The 23,100-nt window shown below is 41.6% G+C and overlaps 2 protein-coding genes and 2 long non-coding RNA genes across 10 annotated transcripts in view; 2 read left to right on the top strand and 2 right to left on the bottom strand.

The window, feature by feature from the left end:
- LOC128331565 (uncharacterized) lies at positions 1–4,611 on the bottom strand. The gene is made up of 3 exons (XR_008310351.1): positions 4,083–4,611; positions 1,963–2,070; positions 1–427 (listed from the first exon to the last, which is right to left on the bottom strand). It is a non-coding gene; the product is annotated as an uncharacterized LOC128331565 (long non-coding RNA).
- Positions 4,294–15,185, top strand: LOC128331562 (uncharacterized). Of its 2 annotated transcripts, XR_008310346.1 has the most exons (4): positions 4,294–4,820; positions 5,394–5,432; positions 14,223–14,313; positions 14,884–15,185. It is a non-coding gene; the product is annotated as an uncharacterized LOC128331562 (long non-coding RNA). The 2 variants fall into 2 exon arrangements; XR_008310345.1 differs by having other exon boundaries at positions 4,296–5,432.
- LSM5 (LSM5 homolog, U6 small nuclear RNA and mRNA degradation associated) lies at positions 15,155–21,983 on the bottom strand. Of its 4 annotated transcripts, none has more exons than XM_053265128.1 (5): positions 21,856–21,983; positions 18,803–18,898; positions 18,240–18,267; positions 16,455–16,527; positions 15,155–15,411 (listed from the first exon to the last, which is right to left on the bottom strand). In XM_053265128.1, exons 2-5 carry the CDS (start codon positions 18,855–18,857, stop codon positions 15,379–15,381), a joined length of 189 nt encoding a protein of 62 aa, XP_053121103.1. In that variant the 5' UTR covers positions 18,858–18,898; positions 21,856–21,983; the 3' UTR covers positions 15,155–15,378. The 4 variants fall into 4 exon arrangements, with proteins under 4 accessions (XP_053121103.1, XP_053121101.1, XP_053121100.1 ...); XM_053265126.1 differs by lacking the exon at positions 21,856–21,983 and adding an exon at positions 20,624–20,670; XM_053265125.1 differs by lacking the exon at positions 21,856–21,983 and adding an exon at positions 20,467–20,615.
- The window catches only part of AVL9 (AVL9 cell migration associated), a 46,170-nt gene continuing 44,819 nt past the window's right edge, over positions 21,750–23,100 (top strand). Inside the window, exon 1 of one of the 3 annotated variants that reach the window (XM_053265124.1) lies at positions 21,750–21,818. In XM_053265124.1, the coding sequence (XP_053121099.1) occupies positions 21,765–21,818 (54 nt within the window). In that variant the 5' untranslated portion in view covers positions 21,750–21,764. Of the gene's footprint in view, positions 21,819–21,885; positions 22,417–23,100 lie in introns of those variants that run through there. The other 2 variants (XR_008310344.1, XM_053265123.1) reach the window with 2 other exon arrangements.

Below are 23,100 nucleotides of genomic sequence, written 5' to 3'. Positions count from 1 at the left end.
AACATAACTGGTCACTTATGTATCAGATATTTTTATATAACTTTTTGAGGGAAGTTTGTATATAGGAGGAGGGAGAGGGCAGAAGTTTCTCCCAAGTCCTTCTTGACAAGCCCTTGCCCCTTTTCCTTTTCTTTTTCCAAATACTTACTGTTCCCCTCTTTCTCTCTTTTTAAATTGTCTTGGCTTAAGGAGCAGGAGCTCCTACCAGCCTCTTCTCAGTTTGCCAGCTCTCACATCTCCCTTTTTCAAAGCAGCTCAGAAATATTTCCCTGCCTCCGAGTCTCCTCTTTGCGGGGTAGCATAGGGTTCTCGGCGTTTTAGAGAAAGAGGGTCGAAATGGTGCAGAGGAAGATGAGGAGGAAAGAAAGGAGAGTGAGGGAAAGTATCTCAGGCTTTCTCTTCCTCCCTGAAGATGACTTGATGGGATCTGAGAGAAATGAAGGAACTGGGGTAAATATTCTTTGCAACAGAGAAATTGCAAACGCTGCAGTGTAAACAGAGGCGTATCTAAAGTAGGGCAGCCAGGGCATGTGCCCTGGGCACCACTTGAAGGGGGCGCCACGTAATGCTGCTTCCCACCCCCTCCCCAGTTCACGGTTAAAAAAAAATTTTTTTAAACCTGTAGGCTCTTCAGGGGGCTTCCTAAAGACCGTGGTGGTGGTGGGGTCTGCAAAGGCTCCCACTCCCACTCCCCCGCCGGCCTCTTAATTTACCACCGCAGCCCATCCCGGGCTGATTTTTGGGCAAACATCGGCGCAGTGGCCATTTTGGAGGCTGCCACACATGTTCAAATGGCCTCTGCAACACCTGGCAAGGTCTAGGGCCTCACAGGAACCATTTGAGCATGAGTGGCAGCCATTTTGTTTTTGGTGGCCATTTTTAAAATTTATTTTTAATTTATTTTTTAAAATGGCCACTGCACTTGCTCAAATGGTCCCTGCGAGGCCCTAGGCCTTGCCAGGCCTTGCAGAGGGCATTTGAACATGCATGGCTGCCTCCAAAATAGCCACTGCACCAATCTTTGCAGGTCCGAATGGGCCTGAAAATCAGCCCTGGACAGTCTGCGGCAGTAAATTAAGAGGCCGGCGGGGGTAGAGGGGACCTTTGTAGAGCCCTCCCCCACGGCCTTTAGGAAGCCCCATGAAAGGGCTACAGATTAATATATAAAAATATTAATACAATATAAGTCAGTGAGAGCTGCTGCCCATCAGAGTAGACAATGCCAAGCTAGATGGAGTGTCTGACTCAGTATAAAGCAGCTTCCCATGTATCTAAGTTGTTTCTGTAAATCTTCAGGAAAGCCAACAAGCATCAAAATCCCAGTGTATGACTATCAGAAATTTTATCCAGCACTTTATGGCTTCTGAGTTTTTTGTTCTTAAAAAAAAATATTTTTCAAATATCTCTCTGGCCCAAAGGAATAGAAGGGCACTTCCAGACGTTGTTTAGTCTGGAACTGTGATACTGTGTTTATTGGGTACATGTGTGTGCTACACAATGTAGTTCTCTATCCTTTGTCAGCTTGTACTGTTGATGGAACTGCCTTGGGGATGATTGGTCAATACCCCCAGTTTGGGCGAATGTGGGGAATTTAGCTCAAAAAGGGAGACAGTTCCAAGCATTTTTAATTTGTGCAAGTGTCTGAACTCAAGAAATATGGCTTAGGAGAAAGGTTTTAATTAACAAAAGGAGTTTATTTTAAGAACAAATAAAAGTAGTTTTTGCTACAGTAAGAATGCAAACCCTACAAGCATCTTTACTCAAAGTCTGAAGAGCTTGTGATAGGCGGACCCACTGCAGCTCTAGCCTACATATTCATTAAAATGATGTGGTATATAGCCCTGAGGTGAAAGATTGAACTGTACCACTTAGGGTTGGTAAACCCCTCCTGTACTCTACCAAAAGAAAACAACTGGTCTCGTGGGCGGCAGGAGTAGAAATCGACTTAACTGCATACTTTACCTTTTTCTTCGGGGTGCATGTGGGAATCAGGTTTTTGAATGTTTTTGAGTGTCCCGCTTTCAAGTTTGAGACTAAAATGTGGGAGACCATATATGTCACCCAGAGTTCCTTAGAAGAATGGAATACAAATGTAAAAAATAAATTAAATGTCAAAGTAATTATTTCTTTGTTTTTCGGTTGTTGAGTGCAGGGGGTTCTCAGACATGGGTCCTCAGGTGTTGGACTACAACAGCCATCATCCACAGTGGGTTTTTTGTCTGAGGATGATGGGAGCTGTAGTCCAGTAACATCAGAGGGCACACATTTTAAAACCTCTACTGTAATGAATTATGCTCCCTGTAGGGATCAATCATACATGGCTCAGTCAATAGGGAGACGACTTTTGGGGACTGTTGGAAAACCCAGTTTACTGCTGAATTCTTACAGGAACCTTGTGCTGATTTTGTGTGGGAGGTGGGCTTGTTCTTGTATTTCTCTTCTAAGTTACTTTTCCCCACCCTACTGGAACAAAGCAGTTTTTATTCTAAGTTTGTATCAGATGTTTGGACAGGGGCACAATTTCAGTGCTTGCCCTGGGCACTATTTTCCATAGATATGCCTGCAAAGAGCAGCAAACTTAATAATTGGATGGGGACAAAACAAGCCAGGAGAAGGAGAGAGAAAGGAGTTTTTGATGGTCAGTAAAACTGCAAGTGGCTGATGGGATATTGTTGTAAATATAAACTAATTTGAAGCATTTGAAACTAATCCCAGTGAATGAACTCAGTCTGAGAGAAAAGGAGAAGGGTAGTAGAGATGGGGGTCGTGCAAGGCAAGGGACAGAAATGACTGCAAACGCCTCCCCCTTCCTCCCCAACCTCCCTTTCACTCTTCGCTCCTTCAAGGCAAGGGAGAGGGAGAGAAGTGACTGCTGCAAACATCTCCCCTGTTTCACCTTTCTATCGTTCAAACATACCAGCATGAAATCCATATTTTAAGCATTTGAACCAAAGACTGCTTAGTCTCTCACAGAGAAAGAAAGGCTACCGCTGCCTCATTTCCCCACCCACTTATCCAGTAGACTTGGAACTCAAATCTAGTCGAATCTGCTGGGCGGTGGTGACATTGACCACTTTAGTAAAAAGAAATCAAGCATATCCTGACTGCCTTCCAGAGGCGTATCTATGGAAAATAGCACCTAGGGGAAGCACTGAAATTGCACCCCTGTCCAAACATCTGACACCCATCTTTCAGATAACTTCACCATAGTATCAGCTCAAAAATACAAGTCAAGCTCGTTAATCTTTTAATTAACAAGTTATGGCACTACATGAAAATTATAACTGCACCTTGGCGCAAAAAAAGAATTGTGTTCCTCTCCCTGCCCTGACATTTCACATGGGCGATTTTAAGCACTTTAAAGAACTTTCTATCCCATTCCCCTCTAGCCAATGACACTTTTCCCTCCCCACCAAGTAAATACTATATGGAATAATTAAATATATTATTTTCCCTCTACGATCCACCCTAGTGGGGAACAGATCAATGAATCAGAAGAAGCATTGTTCCCCTTTGGAGGGGGGGGGGAAAGTAGGTCAGAACCCACCAATTTATGGACATAAAATAAGTCACCCCAACATAGCAGCAGACCTTCCAGCTATGTATCCAGAAATAAGGACACACAGTGCAAAATAAATGATATTTTCAGCCTTTCCTTAATTTCCAGCGCCTCTCGGTATCTTAAACCTGTCCCCCCCTCCTTCTTCCCATCTTGTTTCCACTAGGTGTTTTGCTGCTACTTTTTAAAAGCCAAACTTTGGCTTACGGCCCATTTGACCCACGAGTATACCCCTTAGGTTTTGGCAACCTAGGCGGGGCAGAATGGGGTGCCCAAGCGCAAGGAGAGACGGACACGCATTACGCACGGTGGAGAGGGGGACTCCAGTCTCCCTGGAAAATAGATGGGCAAGTCCTTCAGGGGGGCAGCCCAAGCAAAGCCCTAAGTCCTGAAAGGCGTTCTCAGCTTAAGGAACTCCCGGCCACAGGATGCGGCCGTGAGAGAAAAAGGCTTTTAAGAGAAGAGACTCGTTTATGGAGGAGAGGTCTAGCAACAACGGACTCGGATTATAAATAAAGCGAACCTCCATGTTCAGAGGCAGAATACCAGGTGCCTGAAGGGCAACCCGTGTAGGCGGGCTACTGTTTTCATGACTTGATAGTGGTGGGCAGCGGGCTTCCAGTGGGCATTTGGATGGCCTGTGGGCAAATGCAGGGTCTGATTTCCCAGGGGAATTCTTATATCTCTTTGCGCGCGTGCGCACACACACGCGCGCGCGTTTTCGAGTCAGAAGCTCAGCTTCGAGAACACACCGAGTCAGTCATAGTTATAACACGGAAGAGGCTGTCTCTGCAGAGTGCAGAACCCGCAGCCACGCTTCTCGGGCAAGTTTTCTCGCGTCGAAACGCCTGGAGCCTAGCCTCGGGTGGTCTCAGCACCACCCTGAAAGGGAACTTCGGCTTTGGTGGCCGCTTTCCCTGGATTCGCTCGCTGACCCACAAACACACACCCGCCTGAAGCGGAGACGGCGCTTCTCCCTCCCCCCCCCCGTGCCTCAGGGGGCAAACAGCGGCACCGAGCCGGGAAGCCGTGACACTGGCGCCTTCAGAGTGCGAAATCTTTGGACTGCGCAGGCGCTGAGCTGTGCAGCGTGGGCGATGGAACCACCGACCAACCCAGAGTCAGATGGGGAGGGAGGGGGAAACAGCGGGAGAGGAAGAAGCCCTCTGTTCGTTGGACAGCTGTGGGCATAGGGCAGGAGACAGGGGGCAAGAGAAAGGAGGAGAAAACAAGAGAGTCAGCCAGCTGAGAAAGAGAAATGGTGTGTGTGTAGGGGGGGTGCCACCCCTCTTGCCATTTTAAAGCCGCTGCTCTTGGTTGATTTTGAAAGGGGGATGACCCCCCACCAGGTCTACAGGACGAGGTGGCATTTTGTACCTCACCTTCAACATAATACTTTGGGCCATCCATTGGACCAGCAAAAAAGTCCCTGTTTGCCAGATCCGACCCCTGGGCATTATGTTGTGTAGGCCTAGTAGCAATTTTAAATGATCTGATGTTTGCATATTGCAATCCAGATTATTAGTCAAAAGGTAGAGTATATATTAAGTATAATTACTTGGCACAAGCCTTCATTTCTTAGCTTTATTGGAAAGGATTGTTACAGCACCACCCAGTAAACAATGGTTTTACAAGTTTCATAAAAATGCCAGAAGGCAGAGTTATTTTTGCAGACTACAGCAGCAGCCATACACTAACAAATCAGGCAGGATGGGTTAAGCAATTAGGTAAAATCTATGGCCATGATCCCAAAGATCTGTTTACAAGCACGTGAGGGGACCATGTGCACAAACTAGCTTTTTCAATGATGCTTTTGCCTTTGACATTCCAACAGTCAATGAGGCAAGCAGCTGTTCAGCTTTTGAAAGGCAGGGTAAGTATATATATTAAGTATATATAAATTAAAGCAGTTTGCTTCATTAGCTATAGCAGCTTTCAGAGGGAAACTAAAGAGAAATTCCTGGCTGTGTACAAAATTCCCTTGTACACCTCTAAATTGTGCTTTTGCAGTTTAGGTCTGAACCATAATTGGTACTAAGCAAGTAATTACCACCATTAAGACAGACAAATATATTTCTATTTAGGCCAAAGACCAAGCTCCAAAACATTAACACCAACACTACATAACACTAGGCTGAATTGAATGGGTGTAGCAAACAGGAAAAACACAGTCATTTGCAAATAGCACAGGGGTGCTGAAATACAAGAGCACTATAACACAAAACAGGAATACATGCAATTTGTCTGGAACCACAGTTAATTTCACAAAAGTCTGAAAAGTAATGAGAGCAGGAGAGACAGAAGCTGGACTCTGGTCACTTTCTCACACACATAAGCATTCTTCATTGCATTGTGACTTCGATAGTGTCTGTAAAACACAGACTGGAGGTCCAGATGTAGGCTTTGGACTCTCACAATCAGCTTGTATTTGCTATTCTCTCACAATCAGCTTGTATTTGCTGTTCCCTTCAGGAGCATAGGTTGCTTCAGATAGTTGTGATATAAAAATATCGAATATATAGCAATATCCATACATACCACTATGAAAAAAGGAGGTGGTCCAACAGATGAAAAATGAAACAACTGGAACCTCAATCAAAAGTCATAACCCCCCCCCAAAAAAACCCCATCTAAATTAATAATACTGTACAAAACAGTCTATCAATCTGTAGTGCAAATGAAAAACTTCAATCAATGTGTCATACATACATAGAGCAGGCCAGTTCCCAACATTCTGTCACACTTTAGAGTGACCAAGGAAGTGTGTGATGAGGCAGTTGTGGCTTAGTTCTTTACAGCTGGCTCATCAGGGCCCGGTTTAGGCTCTACTCCAATGGTGTCCCCCAATATACCCTTTGACTTTCTTCCACTTAAGTAACTGATTACCATTCACTGTGATGTGGAGAAGAAAAACACAGCACTGCTGTGGAGACAGCAAAATCCTCCACCTCTAATACTTGGTGGTACCTCATTGACAAGCGAGTACCTCATTAGTGGCACCGCATTGACAGGTATCCTACAGGCAGTAGGGGCAACGTGTGTGTATACAGAAAGTGCAGAGATGACTACTTGCCCCCAGAACTCCTTGCAATATACAAGCACTCCTTATGGGCTCCTGTATAATGATGAGCAGTTTAATAATGACACATGCATTCAGTTCCATTAACTGGTCTCACATCTAAAAGTCTTTCTCCTTGAAAGGAGCTCTGCTTCAAAACATTGATGTGCCCTCTGAAAACAACATTTCTGTTCTAGTACATTTGCCCTGCCATCAACTTTTCATTCTAACCACCTTGTTTTCACAACACTGCTAATCCTTTCCCACTAGGAGAATATGTAGCCCCTTTGTGGACTACACAATACAGATATTCAGACACACAGCACACAAAGTAAGGATTTAGCCTCTGGAGGCTAAATCCTTGACATTTTAGAGTTCTGTGATCTGGGCTTCGTTTTTCACAGCTGCTGCATAAGCCTTATGACTTTTAGCTCTGAGCTGCATATGAAAATCAAACTGAGCAGTTTGCGGAAGACAATTCCAGAAGCCTCCAAAGTACGAAGCTAAATATATTTTATTTATAAGAAGACTTAATCAATCATGTTTTTATATGTTAGCTTACTATTTTAATTATATATTTGTATAGTCTTGTTTTATTTTTTCTGTGTGAACCGCCTTGGGATTGTTTTAATGAAAGGCAGTTATAAATTTAACAATTAAAAGTATAGACTTTTAGTCTAAATATAGACTTGATTTAGGGAGGAATCTTGTCACAGACACAGTTACTGATTGGAATCTGCAGAAAAACACCATATTTCAGCTAGGTTTAACCTAAAATGGTTTACTCTCTGTCACTAAAAGATGCCAATGAAATGTAAGAGACAATGTACAAAACATGCCTAGTTTATTACAAACTTTAATTATGTTTTTGCAATTATTTATTCCTTAGGGATGTGCACATAAAGGATATTGAATGACTTTTAAAAGAGACCATATTTTAATATCTGCTTAAATTTTGACTTCAAACTTTGTATACCAGTTTGGATTGTATATAAACTATATATGATTTATTTAAAAATAATTATTAAAATATTACTGTCAGTCTACTTATCAATTAACCAGCATATGGTACCAATGTTTAAAACAGAACTGTTTTCCACAATAGAGAAATCTTCATAAAATTGTTCCTAGTCTACTTGTATTCAATAATCATTGTAAGGTTTTGCTATAATCATTCCAATGGAAAGGGTTCACTGTTAACACTCGCTTTGTGGTAGTTCAGAGTTTAACAAAACAAAACAAAAAACCCATAGGCCAGTAGTGTGAGTTTCTTTGTGGTTCTAACTATTCAGCATGAAGAATTGAGTATAGTGAAGCGTAATCTTGGATCTGGAGGAGCAATCAGATGTCACGATAGTTCAAGCAGCATCCCACCACAAACAGAAGCATAATCCATCAACAAGCCTCAAGGTTCACTAAACCTAAGGTTCCCAGATGCTGCTGGATCACAGCTCCCATCATCCCCAGCGACAGTGGCCATGGGCACCCAAGACTGGGAACCCCTGCATTAAATAAAATTTGCCACTTTTATTACAAGGCGAAGCAGCAGCTAGAATACTGAGAGGCTTGTACATGGGTAATCAGCTTTTTAATCTGAAACCTGCTGACTACTTAAGTAACATATCAATCCCAAAATTTAGGCACGCCCTAACTCTCGCTCGACTTAATGCTCTCCCCATGGCTGTTTTAGAGGGGAAGTTTAAGGGGATCCCATACGCTTTGCGATTATGCTATAGAATCCACTGCCCATGTAATCTTATTTTGTGACTTTTACAAGGATATCTGTACAAATTTTTATTTCACCAATTATGAAGAATATTCCTGGCCATACTGATGACTTTTATCTTGATTTCTTGCTGCCCAATTTTAATGCTATAATTTCTAATTTGGTGGCCAAATTTTGTTATATTGTTTGCAAATCTCAAAACATATTCACGTGATGTTATCTTGTCTGGTTGATGACCAAAATAAAGTGATTCTGCCACTTTAACATGTTCATCTTACCAGAAAGAGCATCAGCTTCCTGAGTACTTCTATGCTATGGAGCTTGTTCTTTCCTAATACTTTGTGCCAGAGAAAGAAAAGAGAAAGGGTACCTTTACAGCAGTTGAGCTCTATGCATTTTTATCTAGTGTTCTTGCAACCTTTCTTAATTAGTAACTAGATATATATAAATAAAAAGACAGCTTGGATTTTACACTATGTGGAATACCACTGGTTTCCAATAAATTAACACTCCTAATTACTTCTTCCATAAAGCAACATGCATTCAAGAACCACAGTCGCTGCTTTTAGTACACTAATTAGTGCTAAATAAATGCAAGGCAACTGTTCCACATTCACAAATTCTGCTGATTGTAAATTATCACAGCATCCCAACTTTTTTAAAAAATTCCAATAAGAAGCCAGACTTAAGCCCTACGATTTCCAGCACTTTGCATTTCTCTATTTTTTTCCTGAGTGGTTTCAATATGAACAGAGACGATAATCATGGATAACTCCATATTAGCACATAACAACCACATCCTATCAGGAAAGCCACCATCTTCTGATTAACACTGCAAAGCCCTGGACAGTATGAATCATCCACATAATTCTCTCTTAAGGGGTTGCTTTTTCCACAGTGTTTCCTCACCTGAGGCAGCTCAGTTTTAGAACTGAGCAGCTTTCATACTTCTGTGATCCTTAGACACTTACCCTGGCTGTATTCCTTTATGTTAACTAGCCTAGCCTTAGGCAGGATGGAGGGAGAGTAGAATAGATTTATGTGAAGTAAAGCAGTCAGGAATCATTCATAGATGAATGTACACCACTAAGGATGGGGCTCAATAAGATATACCAAAGTTGTTTATGCCCTCTGAGTTATATATTAGACTAAGAAGTTGCTGTTGCCTTTCAAACCATTGGCTGAGCTGCTGTGATGTCACAAAATTTCTACCACCCTAAAGTGAAGCAGTAGTCATGGAGTTGAAAATGTGAAGCTGCTAGGAAGAGAGTGGACAAAAAGGCCGATAGCAAGTCTGCAACAAGTCAAGTTTATTTACGGTCAAAGACCAGAATTCAAAACATATGTACAAATAAGAATCAACAGTACTTATAGTAGTTTGGTATAATGTCCCAAACAAACCCCAAGTTACATGAGCTGGTCTGCTATCTGATGCCTAACTTTCCTAGCCACCACACAGAACTTGGCAACATTATCTTCTGATCAGAAAGCAAGTAATTAACATAAAATATGTCTGTATGCCCTGAATAATCAATCAATAGTGGAGCAATAAAACGTTGACAAAAGTCCCTGTAAAGGTAGCAGTAAAGTAAAATGTGAAAAATTGATTCCTGATCTCCAGAATCACACAGGCACAGTCTGTTCTTTAGGAATCCTTATGAACCTACCCTCCAGATCAGCCGAAGGTAATACATTAAATCGGGCCAACGTGAACATCCTGCGGTATTTAGCAATTGTAAGTTTATCTAAATAACTTGCAGGTTTGTTGTTATAGGGTGGTAGCCCCCAGAAAACTTCCTTGGGGATTAAAGACCGATCAATTTGCACCTCCATATCATAGATCTGTTGTTTTAGTGCCAATCTTGCATGGATGAATCCCATCTTCAGCAGGACATCTAAGCTAAAGCCATAAAGGCTTAGTTAACAAAAAATTGATGATTTTCAACAGGAGTTAAAACTATCCATAAGGGTTAAATGACCAAGGCCTGTAGGAAAGAAATGTAACTTCAGCCAGTAACTTAAAATGGAAAGCTACACCCAAGGCCTCCACTCTAGGAATACCAGCTTCCAGCCTCAGGGTCTGCAAAATAGAGCTTAAAAACTTTGAACAACCTCCAAAGCTGCAAAATTAGCATACAGACCCAATTGCAATCCGTACAACATCTGAGGGCAGGATTTAGGTAAAAATAATTTAAGTGCTGCTGGGACAAATTGAGCATCCTCCTGATGAAAATAGGATTGAATAGCTGCTAGGAAGGGAGTGGACAAAAAGACCGATAGCAAGTCTGCAACAAAACAATCTGTGTGAGATTGTTGCAAGTCTGCAACAAAACGATCTTGGCAGCAGTGGAGTGGGAGGAGAAGCAGAAGTGCTCTATAAGTTGGCAGTCTGAGTGGGAAGACAACACAGGAGGCAGGGTGATTAAAGGGAAGTGCAAGAATAAGCCAATAGGCTGTGTGTTTCCAGTATAACTTGCATACTATCATTATATATGCATTAATGGAGAGGAGGTCCAAAGCAAGGTGTTAGAAAAACTGTCAGAAAACAGCAAGTCATAAGACTAAATATAATCCCGCCCTTCCAAAATTTTCTACCATCTACCTAGGTAACTATTATACACAAAGTCACTTAAATCTAAATTCTGCTGAGAGTGTAAACTGAACTCTGCATGTTTGTTCAAACTGAAAGCCAACAATGCCAAGTTTATCTCAATTAATTATATTATTATTATTATTATTACATTTATATCCCGCTCTTCCTCCAAGGAGCCCAGAGCGGTGTACTACATTCTTGAGTTTCTCTTTCACAACAACCCTGTGAAGTAGGTTAGGCTGAGAGAGAAGTGACTGGCCCAGAGTCAGCCAGCTAGTTTCAAGCTCTCAGATTTGCCATGCCAGATGTTGCATTTTCAATGAATGTATTATCTTGATCAGATCAATGAAAATTGGCTAAGAAAAGCCACAGCAGCAGAAAGGAGCCATGTCCACTAGGGATGTGCACAAACCTGTTTGGAGGCCCTTTTACGGGCCTCCCTACAGGTTTGAACCTTTGGCAGGGGTGGGGAGTTGGATTTTAATGGCGAGGGAGGGTGCACTTACCCCTCGCCCCTCTTTCCCTCCGCCGGCGCTGGAGTTGTGTAAAATCCCTTAGGGCGGCAGCATACCTTCCTAACACCCCTTCTGATTCTTTGGTTGGAAGTGGCCGGAAGTACCGGGCACTCTCGTGCGCACATCACAATCATGCGTGCTCACGCACGCCCATTACTTCCGGCCAAAGAAGCAGAAGGGGAGGCAGGGAGGTATGCTGCAGCCCTGAGGGATTTTACGTTACTCCAGTGCCAGTGGGGCGAGTGGTAAGTGCACCCTCCCCCGCCCTTAAAATCCTACCCCCCACCCCTTCAAGCCACCACCACCCGGTTCCATGCACATCACTAATATCCACTGTTCATTTTCTAATGCCACCACACAAGGCTGAAGACCAAACCAGAAAACTTTAAACACTTTTTTAAAGCTACATGTTTACATGCAAATATTTTCAAAATGCCACTAGAATTCTGACTGTATAAGAATAATGCATTTAGTAATATATTTATTACTGGAGCCAGGGACACTAGGAAATAAATAAATAGAATAAATAAACCCCACAAGTAGAGAGCAGAATCAAGATCAGAAGTGAATTTGTACTTTTCCACTGGTTGAAAGCAATTGACCAGCTGCTTTGTAACTCCCAGTGCATCTGGCATGTGCAGTTGCCTGGTAACTTGTTATGTGTGCACATCTATTACGCATACATGCAGAAACAGAATTGCTGGCCTGCTAATCTTCAGGGACTAAAATGTGTCAAGTATTGTATCAAACGTTGGTTGATATTATGCTGGATTGGAGTTAGTTGATTATGTTTTTGCATTTTTATTATTTTATAGATTGTTAGTCATCTTGGGCACCTTTCTGAAGGTGAAAGGACTGGGTATAAAATGTATACCATCAAGCCATTTTAATATGTGCTTTGGGGAAACAAGAATTATTTAAACATGCATCAAGGGCAAATGAGATATTTTGCAGAAATGAAACTAGTGTTGATTATTTAGAATCTCCATTTCTTTATGCAGTGTATTGAAATTTCATTAGTTTTATCCACTTCTGTTCTCTTTTTTTGTACAAGAAAGAGACATAGTGATATCACTACTCCAGTGGAACCTTTGAGTTCCACAGCTAAATGGCAAAAAAATGAATTAGTAGTATACTATATATTTAGAATTTTACTCTAACAATAGCTTGGTAGGTAATGAAAGAGCCATTTCTATAATTTGCTTCATTTTAATAAAAGAATTCAGGAATTGCTTAAAATGTGGCTTATCAAAACCACCATGAACATCTTTAATAGTCAACACTCTGACACTAAGCAAAGCTTATAGTATTATAAACAAAGGAAATTTCTTACTAAGGAGATTATAAATGCATACATTTTAGATTACAGATGCATACATTAATGGGACTATATGCAGAGTAAAAGCATTAATGCAAGCAAGACAAATATGAAAAATAGCATCCACAAAAATCAATAGGATTGTTTGATGTCTCTACTAGAGGTAACTAGAATGATGGGTAAACTCTTCAGACTAGCCCAGAAATGATCTAGTGCTATTGCTATTGCTAACAAGCAGAAGGTTGCCAGTTCAAATCCCCGCTGGTACTATATCAGGCAGCAGCAATATAGGAAGATGCTGAAAGGCATCATCTCACTCTGTGTGGGAGGAGGCAATGGTAAACCCCTCCTGTATTCTACCAAAGAATACCACAGGGCTCTGTGGGCACCAGGAATTGACACCGACTCAACGGCATACTTTACCTTACTACCACATAGGATCTAGAAAGCATTTTTCCACCCTGTCCTGGACAGGGATGTGCATGTACAACAGGGATGTGCATGTACAAAAAAGAGAACAAAAGTGGATAAAACTGATAAAACTGTCCAGTCATTATTGCTCTGAAGTGGTGCTCTGCAGCATGTAATATCACAGTGACCTTTGGGATCTGGAGTCTTCTCAAGGTTACAACATTACAAATACCTTCCCCTCCCCTGCCACTGCTGATTTACCTGCTACCCTGCAGACAAGAAAAGTTCAGTGATGACACTCACTAGGTAGCCTTAGGAAAGTTGGTCTCAGCCTAAATACCAGGGTTGTTAAGATGATAAACTATCACCACACACACTCCTCTGAACTCTTTGGAGGGAGGGCACCATGCAAGTGTGTAATGTACAATGCAAGTACATTCCCACTGAATTAAAGGGTATTTTCTTCAGAGTAAATGTAGTAAGATTGCAGTGTAAATGGATTCCACTCTATTGGTTCAGAAGTCATCAATAAAGTTTAAAAAAATCAAGCTGTCTACAAAGGCTTGGTTGACAGTTCCTATTGACAAGTTTGGCCTTTCCCGATTCCTTGGTCATTTCATCAATGGCAGTTATTTTAGATTAAACTGAATCCCTCCTGCAGATGTTGGCCCAAAACTCCCATCATCCCTGGCTACTGGTCATGGTGACTGGGGATGATGGGAGTTGTAGTCCAACAGCTGGTGAGCTGTAGTTTGAGACTCCTGCTCTAGAGCCACATGCTAACAGGTAGTTAACTGAGTGGCAAGTTTTCAGAATGTAGGCCCTTTGGTTCTTTATTTAGGCATGTCATCGTTCCAATCAGGTTTTTGTGTATTCGCCTCATAGAAGAAACACAGGACTAATCAAGCTTTTGAGTTACACAGAACTTGACTCTCTGTGACAAAAACATTCTTACTGGTTTAGTGTTTACACCAATTTCAGATTAGAACAATGAAGAACTTAGTCAAAATGACTATTTTGATTCCAGATTTTGTTTTTCTAGACAACAGCTAAAGGCTTGTATCTTTTCAAAATTACCCCTCACCAAACCAGGCTAAGTAACAGAGACCCATGGAAGAACACACACCCAGGAGGTAAGATACAAACCTCTCTCAGAACAAAACTTAATGTGGGAAATTGAGTTGTTTGGGTGGGAAATTACTTTGTTAAAATTTAGACAATTCCTTTAAGCATGATCTTGATTTATATATTGATCTAAAGCAGAATGCAATTTAAGTATTGAAGATCAAAATACATATTATGTTCAAGCTGTTTGGGGAGTTTATACACATTTAAAGTATTTAACTGATATTATAAGCCTCACAATTAAGCCACAACAGTGAGTAGCTCCCAGACAATTTATTCATCAAATTTAGTGTTTACAGTGTTCACAGGTTGATCCAGGCCTCAATTCTAGCCTTAATTTTGAATCTACTGAACTCATGAGAAAATGACATCTATACTTTTCAAGGGCTATATGTACATTTCTTCTGAATGCACATTGATGTAGCTAACAGTAAATGGAGGATGCAGATATAAAATAAAATAGAGTTTGTCTGGCCAATGACCAAAATAAAGATTCCATTCCATTCCAAATAGAGAGATGATTCAAGTAGATTATGTAAAGTATTCTGCAGAGAATAATAATGAGTTTTCATCTACAGGAGATCAAGAGGAGAGGAAATGGAGAGATCTCTAGGAGAAAGCAACACCACACAGTTTGGGAATCACAGTTCAACTAGTTCATGTACAAGACAGTTTTTTTAAAAAAAGAAATGTTGATACCATACTATATGTTTATTTTGCAAGTCTATTGACCATAATAATTGATTGAAATGATACAAAATTTAGCCTGAACAATATGATCCAAATAAGGATCATAATTTCATCTGAAACATGTTATATAAACCACAAGCCAGAGTTATAAAAACTGTGTTTAACATTAAAAAACACTTTATTGCCTTGCTCTGAACAGCAGATTATTTTGCCTTTACAACAGTCATGATTTTAACTTAAAGTCATCATTAATGATGCATTCTTTTAAAAGGAAAGTTTACTTTTTATTCAAATAACTTTAAACATAAAAATAAAAAAGTTTCATCAAGATATTCTTACAATATATTTAACAGAAAGTCTTCAGTGATGGTAAATGAATGCATTTATACTTCTGGTCCTTCTCCTCCAGGAACCAGCTATACAGGATGAAAAAGGTGGGGGGGGGGAATGGGTAAAAGGTTATGTTGTATGAGCTGACAAAGAACACAAGAATTTTTGTTTATAGTATAATTTTTTTTATTTTAAGAAATAAGAAAATAGAAAAAGGATAGTTACATCTCTTGAGCTTCCAGTTACAGCAGTTGAATATATTTCAGATTATACAAAGAAGGAAGCCTCATCTACCTTAGTATTAGCTTTTACCAGTACAGGAAAATGCAAAAACTTATGCAATACATTTCAAAATCATTATTAAGAGGAAGAATCAGTTTCTGAGAGTAATTAGTAACATTAATAGATTACAAAATATAGAAAGATAACTTTTCTTGGTGTTTGAACCCCACCGTTCTGGCTTCAGCAGACCCTTTCCCTTTAACTAAGCTTTTTTTCACAGAATATCTACTCATATTTTAATATTTAGAGAGAAAAAAGGGGGGTGAATTCCAAAGGATAAAATGAGCTAAATTTGCTTGAAGGTAAAAAAATTTTTTATAACAATGCCCCTAATTTAAACACAGCTATAGGTAAGCTGTCAATTTCTTTGGGAATCCAAAATTTAATTATTGTCTTTTGGATGACTGGTGAATGTCACTATACCTCAATTATTTCCCTATTTTAAAGCATGACTAATATAACACTATTATTCCTTTGGGAATACCAAATGCAAATTCTATATCTCAAATGTTAAGTTAACTTACTCCTATAGTAGAACACAAGAATTTCATCTAGAAACTGGTCATTCCATTGTGGCTCTAAAGCAGGGCTGCACAACTGCGTCCTTCCAGCTATTTCTGAATTACAACTGCCATCATCCCCAGCCACAGTGGCCAATAGTCAGGGAGGACAATGGGAGTTGTAGGCCAACATCTGCAGGAGGACCATAGCTGTGCAGCCCTGCTCTAAATTGGTGGTGGTAGAGGAAACCCGAGGGAAGCAATTGGGGTATTTGAAAGCTTTAACCAACAAGGTCCCCAGTTCTCCACACCCTGTATGCAAACACAAAACACAAAAAACTACTTACCATTGTTATGTTATTTCCATTTAGCAAAATCTGATCTAACTTCGTGATTCTTCGTCCTTCAGGTGTGATTTCACTATTGAACATTAAAGTAGTATAGAAAAGGTTTTAAAAACTAGGCACTTTAATGAAAAACAGTCAACATTATCATCAATATACTTTTATTCATATTATCATATTTATTGATATTTTTATTAATAGACTGCAATCCTAAACAGTATATGAAAGCAAATTCCACTGGAATTAGTGGGACTTCTAAATGAATAGCAGCTTGAAAAAAATCATTAGAACCACTTTTTAAGAAAACCAGTGGCATCTGGTAGTTTTCAGAGTTTCACACAACTTTTCTCTTTACCCTTTGCAACTTCTATCTAGGTCAGCCTCTCTGCTGGTTCATATGACACCTAGAACCACAGAGGAAGGGAAGCTGCATTTCTTCTTGGCAGACTGCTGATTGCATAAACACTCCTTTCATCTTAGCACTCTGTCTTGAGCAATGGTCACGCAAAGAGTTATTTCGCTTGTATGAATACATTTTAAGTCCTTAGTGTTCCAGTATACTGTTCACAGTGAGAAGGAAATAAAAAAAGTCCATTCTTATGTTATCTAAACAACGTGAGAGCCATTACTTCATGGCTGCATCTCATGTTGTTCTGGAAACAGAAGTACTCCCACGTGTCACTGGCGAAGTCAAAATGGTTACTTTGCACATCATGTTCGCTCAACCTCCCAGCATCAGCAAAAAATGTATGGAATATAACTGCCACATGACCTCCCACATAGTCTTGTGGCCCTGACTTTGCTGGAGTAGTGTAGGAAGCAACCATATTGCAGTGGCTTCTAAATGGCTGATGTAAAGCAAGGAGAAAAGGGCCCAAGTGAAGGAAGACTAGGACTGCAAAGTCTTATCCTCTTTAAACAGAATCCATACCATAGTTGGATGAGTAACAGGAAGACCATCCACTTTCCCCTGTCCCAGAGATTATCCTAGAAAATACTGTTGCTAATATTGTAGGAAGCAGAGCCCAGAACTAGCAAAACAAGTTCTCCTGGGAGCAGAAAGCAGTATTATAAACTCCTTTTCTGAAAAATATGTGAACAGTCCAGAAGTAAGGCACATCCTCCAAAATTAGGGAAGTGCATGAACCTGTTCAGAGGCCCTTTTACAGGCCTCTGAACAGGTTCGAACACTGGCCAGTTTGAATGTTAGGCAGTGGGTGGTGCTAGGACTTTAAGGGCAGGGGAGGGTGCACTTACCCTTCCCCCCGCTTTCCCCCCACTGGCGCTAGATTCCTGTAAAAGCTTTCAGGGCAGCAGCATACCTCCCTGCCACACCTTCCCCTCTTTGGCCGGAAGTACCAGGTGCCCGTGTGCACGTCGGGCATGTGTGCACAAGCTTGCGCATGTCACAGAGACTCATGCACGATCGTGACGTGTGCATGCACAGCTGGTACTTCCGGCCACTTTCAGCCGAAGAGGGGAAGGGGCAGCAGGGAGGTACGCTGCCACTCTGAAAGCTTTTTCAGGAACCTAGTGCCAGTGGGGGGAAAGCGGGGGGGAGGTGTGTGCACCCTTCCCTGCCCTTAAAGTCCTACCCCCAACCCCTTTGAACCACCCCCACCTGGTTCCGTGCATCTCCCTATCCAAAATAACTCCAATACCTAATGCTGTTAGCTTATATTGTCGTGAACATGGGAGCACAGAAGCGAAAGGAAAGACAACTGTTTGTACAAGACTGAATTGACTATGAACATGCAAAGGTTGGAAGCCAGAAAGAGCAATACTTACAATTCTGTAACATCTTCTAGCACCATGTCTAGTGTCTGGGGTCAAGGAAGATAACTACAGAAGTACTGGTTAATGTTTTGTCTGCTTTAACAAGATCAATAGATAAAGACTGTCAACAAGGTGATTTTCTAAGTGCAAGCCACTGTGAGCCTTGTTCATACAATTAATGGCTATTGTAATTTCCTCAAAGAAAGAATGAGTAAACTGTCAGACTCACAACCTGAATAGATCACATACAGGCTCCCTTTGTATGGTGTCAGTTTCACAGGAACTGAGTGTCAATGGATAGCTTACCCATGCAAAGCTGCACGTTCATACAAATGGTGCCTCCACACAAGCTCAAAGACAACATGAACATTCTCAAAAGCAATTATGTCAAAAAGTCCAAAAAGTCAAAAGCAATTATGTAGCAGCTACCAAACATATTAACCAGAGTCCACAGATTTAATCTCATCTCTCACCCCCCTCAAAACATCAATAAAAACTTTTATAGAGAAAGAATAATTTAAAGGATTGAAGAAAGAAATAGGCAAAAGCTGCCTGCTATTTCTAGTAAAGGATACTGACAAAATCATCAAATCCTAGGAGTGTGCCAACAATTTCTTTATCGCTTTTCATCACAATGTGAATGCGTGATCCTATACACTTGTCCACAAGCTCTGTTAATCAGAAATATATTGTGTTGATAGCAAATGCTAATAACTGTGACTCATACATCTTTAACAAAACAGTATATATTCAAAACTCAATAGTTAGAAGATTGTTAGAAAAACCAAAAACTGGAAAGTGACCCCAGTTCCACACCTGATACCTTGCTTCATTTTCTGGTAGTCTGAGATCAAACACATTTAAAACAAATAATCTCATTTCTGTTTTCCGAGTTTACAATTTTTACCAGCATTAGCATGCAAGTACACCCCACAAATCACAGCTAGTGTGCCTAGGAGGTGACAATCTATATGAAGAATGCATACTCTCGGCCCCACAGAAAACAATTCTATAAAGGAAATCTGTAATGTGTGTAACACTTAGATTCTAAGTGAACCTCAAAAAACAACTTGTAAATCAGTAAATTATAAAGAAAACCAGAACACATCCTGTTCTCCTCCTACCCACTGAAATCTATTCACGTAGACAAACTGCTTGAGTAGATGAAATGTATTGCAGAAGATCAGGGATAAGAAATCCTAGTTTTCTCTCTCTAATAAAATAATAATTCTTATTATTTTTCTATTGAATCTCTTTCCCCCCCCCCTAGAGTACCATGTGTGAGCATGCACAGATATGCTGACCATGCAGAACAGCAGACTAATCTGCTTAATTAGGGAAATTGTAATCTACCTAGTGGTAGATTGTAAACTTTTTGGGACAGGGACCTGTCATTCTGTGTCAAGTGCCATGTATACTGATGATGCTACATAATAGCAGCAGCACCTGCAGTACGTGCACATATTTTATTCAGCCACTCCTCCACTTTCCACCCACTTACCATTAAAACATAAAAGCTAATGGCCTAAAGGCCTCTAAGTAACTTGTGTAACCCCTTGCTACCTCTACCAAATTGACAGCAAGGTGCCATAGTTTCATTCATAACTTAAGAAAAACATTTTGAATCTTTAGGAAATTTTCTTTCTTTTGGACTTTGTATATAGTGGTTAGACAGCTATTTCTTAACGCATAATTATGACATCCCAATAGCTATATACTGCCAACTTCATTATAGTGAGTGAGTATTAGTGAACTGCCAATCTGTGCAACAAAAAAACCCCTTCAAATCCTGGGATCATGTCTGGAGATTTAATACTTCCGGCCTTCTCTCTGCATCTCTTCAAGAATACAGAAGTTGGCTTAGCACAGGCAGAGATTCCATACACCACCTCAGGTGACCTCAAACACAAATACTTTTAAGATGAGACAGTTAACACAATTATGCTTCAGAATAGACCTCACCACTAACTACAGTGGTGAAATTATATATTTTTGAATGCTCCTCTACATTAATTAAGAACTCTGAAAACAAGGCAGGCTAAACTTGAATCTCTCTCCCCAATATGCTACTTTTCTATTTGCAGATATCTATTTGGTTCAAGAGCAGCATTCAAAAATGCATTTCCCATTATTCAGTCACTCACACCCTAACCCCTCCCCCGCAAAATCATCTCTCCGGGCTACACCGTTGGCAGGCGCCTCTCTCCTGCCAGGGGCAAGCGCGACGTTCATTCATTACCAAGAGGCAATAGCTGAGACTGATTAGTCGCGTTAGTCGCCATTAGACCGATCTCAGTCACATTAGCCGCCAACAAGACCTGACCAATCGATTACACTCTGCTCTTATTGATGCTGCTGGGAACCTATTGGTGGAAATAGCTGAGACTGATTAGTACCCGCCTTCGCCGCCATTTTTCAATAAGACAGAACCAATCGGTTACAGTCTGCTCTTATTGGTGCTTCTGGGAGCCTATTGGTGGAAATAGCTGAGACTGATTAGTACCCGCGTTGGCCACCATTTTGAAATAAGACATGACCAATCGGTTACACTCTGCTCTTATTGGTGTTGCTGAGAGCCTATTGGTGGAAAAGGGAACACGGGCGCTGCTTCCCCCCCCCCAACAGCGCTGGCAGCTCCACCTCGGCTTAGCGAATCGATGCAAGAACAATCGAACTTTGATTGAGGTGCTGGAAGCTATGTACAAGTCTGGAGGAAAATGTGTAACAGTTTTAACAGGTGTTCTCTCTTCCTCCAACCAAACTCGTGGTTATTTTATAAAATGAAATATTTCTGGGCTTAAGTTTCAATGGAGCATACATCCATGGAGTCCTTCAAGACGTCTCAGGGCCGGTCGTGATGAGAAAGAAAGCATTCTACACATGCTTAAAACATCCTTTTATCCACGTTTCAGGATTGAGCCGTGGTATAGGAAATGGGTTCTGGACAGATGCAAAAGACCGATTCACACGTTTTGAAAAAGCACGCAGTGCAGTTCTCTAGGGGCTATACCAGGTAAAAATGGGGGGAAGCTGATTAACTGAATGATCTCCCATGTTTAAAAGCACCCTTTACATGGACTGCTAGCATGTCACAAAGACGAGTTTTATTTATCATATTTTAGAGTTTAGACAGACTTCTCTCTAATGTATTGGTTTTCTATGCACAGGGAATTTTGTGTTTTTAATGGGACAGCATTCAGACATAGTTTCCTGCCTACAGCTGTCACCTCAATTGTGATTGCTTTCCAGAGCTCTAGCTATCTAGAATGGTTTCTTTAAAGACCATCAGAATTCCTCTTCACTCATACACATGGTCAAGCCTATTCTATAAACTAGAGGTGCAACTCCCATTCCACTGAAGTCAATGGCAAATCTCCCCTTGATTATATTGGTTGGGGGCTGCCCGCTTTGTTTGATGACATTTTTCTGTTGGATCATCTGTATGCCGCAAGCCTCTAAGCTACACAGGACTCAGTGAAGTGGGGATTGGGGACAGCTGCCACAGTTTAATCTGTGTCTTGGGCATGTGGGTGTACTATGCCTTTAAGAACAGAGCACTGGCAACTGGTTGCCAAGAGGAACCATCCTGAGGTAATAGGGTAAGGAAACGCCTTCTTCCTGTAAATACCCTGTTTTTGCAAACACGGCCGGTTGCTCTCCTCTGGTCCCGGGCCCCTTTTACGTTCTCTCTTCCTAGACAGATCTTCTCCCCTAGGCTTAAACCCCGATTCCTACGTCTAGGCCTTTATTTCGCCCCTTAGCCTTCCTCCAGTTGTGTTGTGGACTCTCGGAGGGAAGGAGCCGCCGCCGCCCGCTCTCTTCCTGTTTCCTCCCACCGTCCTGAGCCTCAAAGAGGAGCTCGTCAAGTGAGGGCCGGCGTGGCTTCAGCAGACGCTACTGAGCGTGCTCGGCTCCGGAGAGCATGCTCAGTGACAGCCAAGCCGCAAAATTTCGGACGGGCAGCAGGCTGTAGTATTTACTGCGCGGAAGGAAGCGCCAGTGGCCGGGCGGTAAACAACAGCCTCCTGGGGTAGGGGCGGGCGGTGTTGCTGCTGCTGCTGCGCCGGGGAGCGCCCCCATGGAGCGGGCGGCTAGAGAGCAGGGCGACCCCCTCTCTCGAACCAGCGGCCCTAGGGGACCAGTGCTGCACATCGTGGTGGTCGGCTTCCACCACAAAAAGGGCTGCCAGGTGAGGAGCTGCTGACCCTCCTTCCTTGGCTCCTGTGGCTTCTGCTTCCACACCAAGCTCGTTGCTTAACCCTCTTAACCTCTCTTCTCTGCTCCAGTCCCACCCCGCAGTTCCAGTCCTAATCCGACTCCTTCCTTTTGCCTCTTCCCATCACCCTTCTCCTCCTGCTTGATTCTTCCTGCCTGTTGTGCACTTAAACCTCTTCCTTCCTCTTCCTGTGTTTCCATATGTGTGTGTGAGAAGTTGTATTTTCCTTTGTCTTGGCCTTATGTACAGATGCATAGCCTAATCCGTATTTTTCAAGACGATTTATTATAGATGAGGTAGCCTGTGCAGCCTGACTTTTAAGCATGGTTACTCAAAAGTAAGTCCCACTGAGCTCCCAGGTAAAATATGTGTGTCATTGCAATCTTAATGCCTGATTTTAACCATTCTCTGTCAGAGTGGCTGGAATAATAAATGGGAAGTCAATGCTTATTGTATGCTTATAACTGTGAAGTTCTTATTCTACCCTGATTTAAGGCTTGTGAGTGTGGGAATGGGGAATGATATTCAGGATTAAGTAATACAAAGGTGTGATCTTGTGTATGTGTCATTAGGTAGGTCAGTCCCCACACACACATCTAATAAGGTTAAATTCCCAACCTAATAAGGTTAAGTTCCCAACTTCCTCACGTTGTCATC

This window comes from Hemicordylus capensis, chromosome 6 (genome assembly GCF_027244095.1).
Source record: "Hemicordylus capensis ecotype Gifberg chromosome 6, rHemCap1.1.pri, whole genome shotgun sequence".
Classification (NCBI taxonomy): domain Eukaryota; kingdom Metazoa; phylum Chordata; class Lepidosauria; order Squamata; family Cordylidae; genus Hemicordylus; species Hemicordylus capensis.
Note: the sequence above shows the minus strand (reverse complement) of the source record. Positions and strands in the feature narration are given on the sequence as shown.

Bases quoted from the DNA above. Each gene is read 5' to 3' on its own strand.
- LSM5 (XM_053265125.1), bottom strand. From the start codon at position 20,509: ATGGCGACTAACGCGACTAATCAGTCTCAGCTATTGCCTCTTG. The intron at 16,528-18,239 runs GTAAGTATTGCT...AATGTTCAATAG, and splicing joins CTAGAAGATGTTACAGAATT to TGAAATCACACCTGAAGGAC. The intron at 15,412-16,454 runs GTAAGTAGTTTT...CATCCTGTATAG, and splicing joins ATGGAAATAACATAACAATG to CTGGTTCCTGGAGGAGAAGG.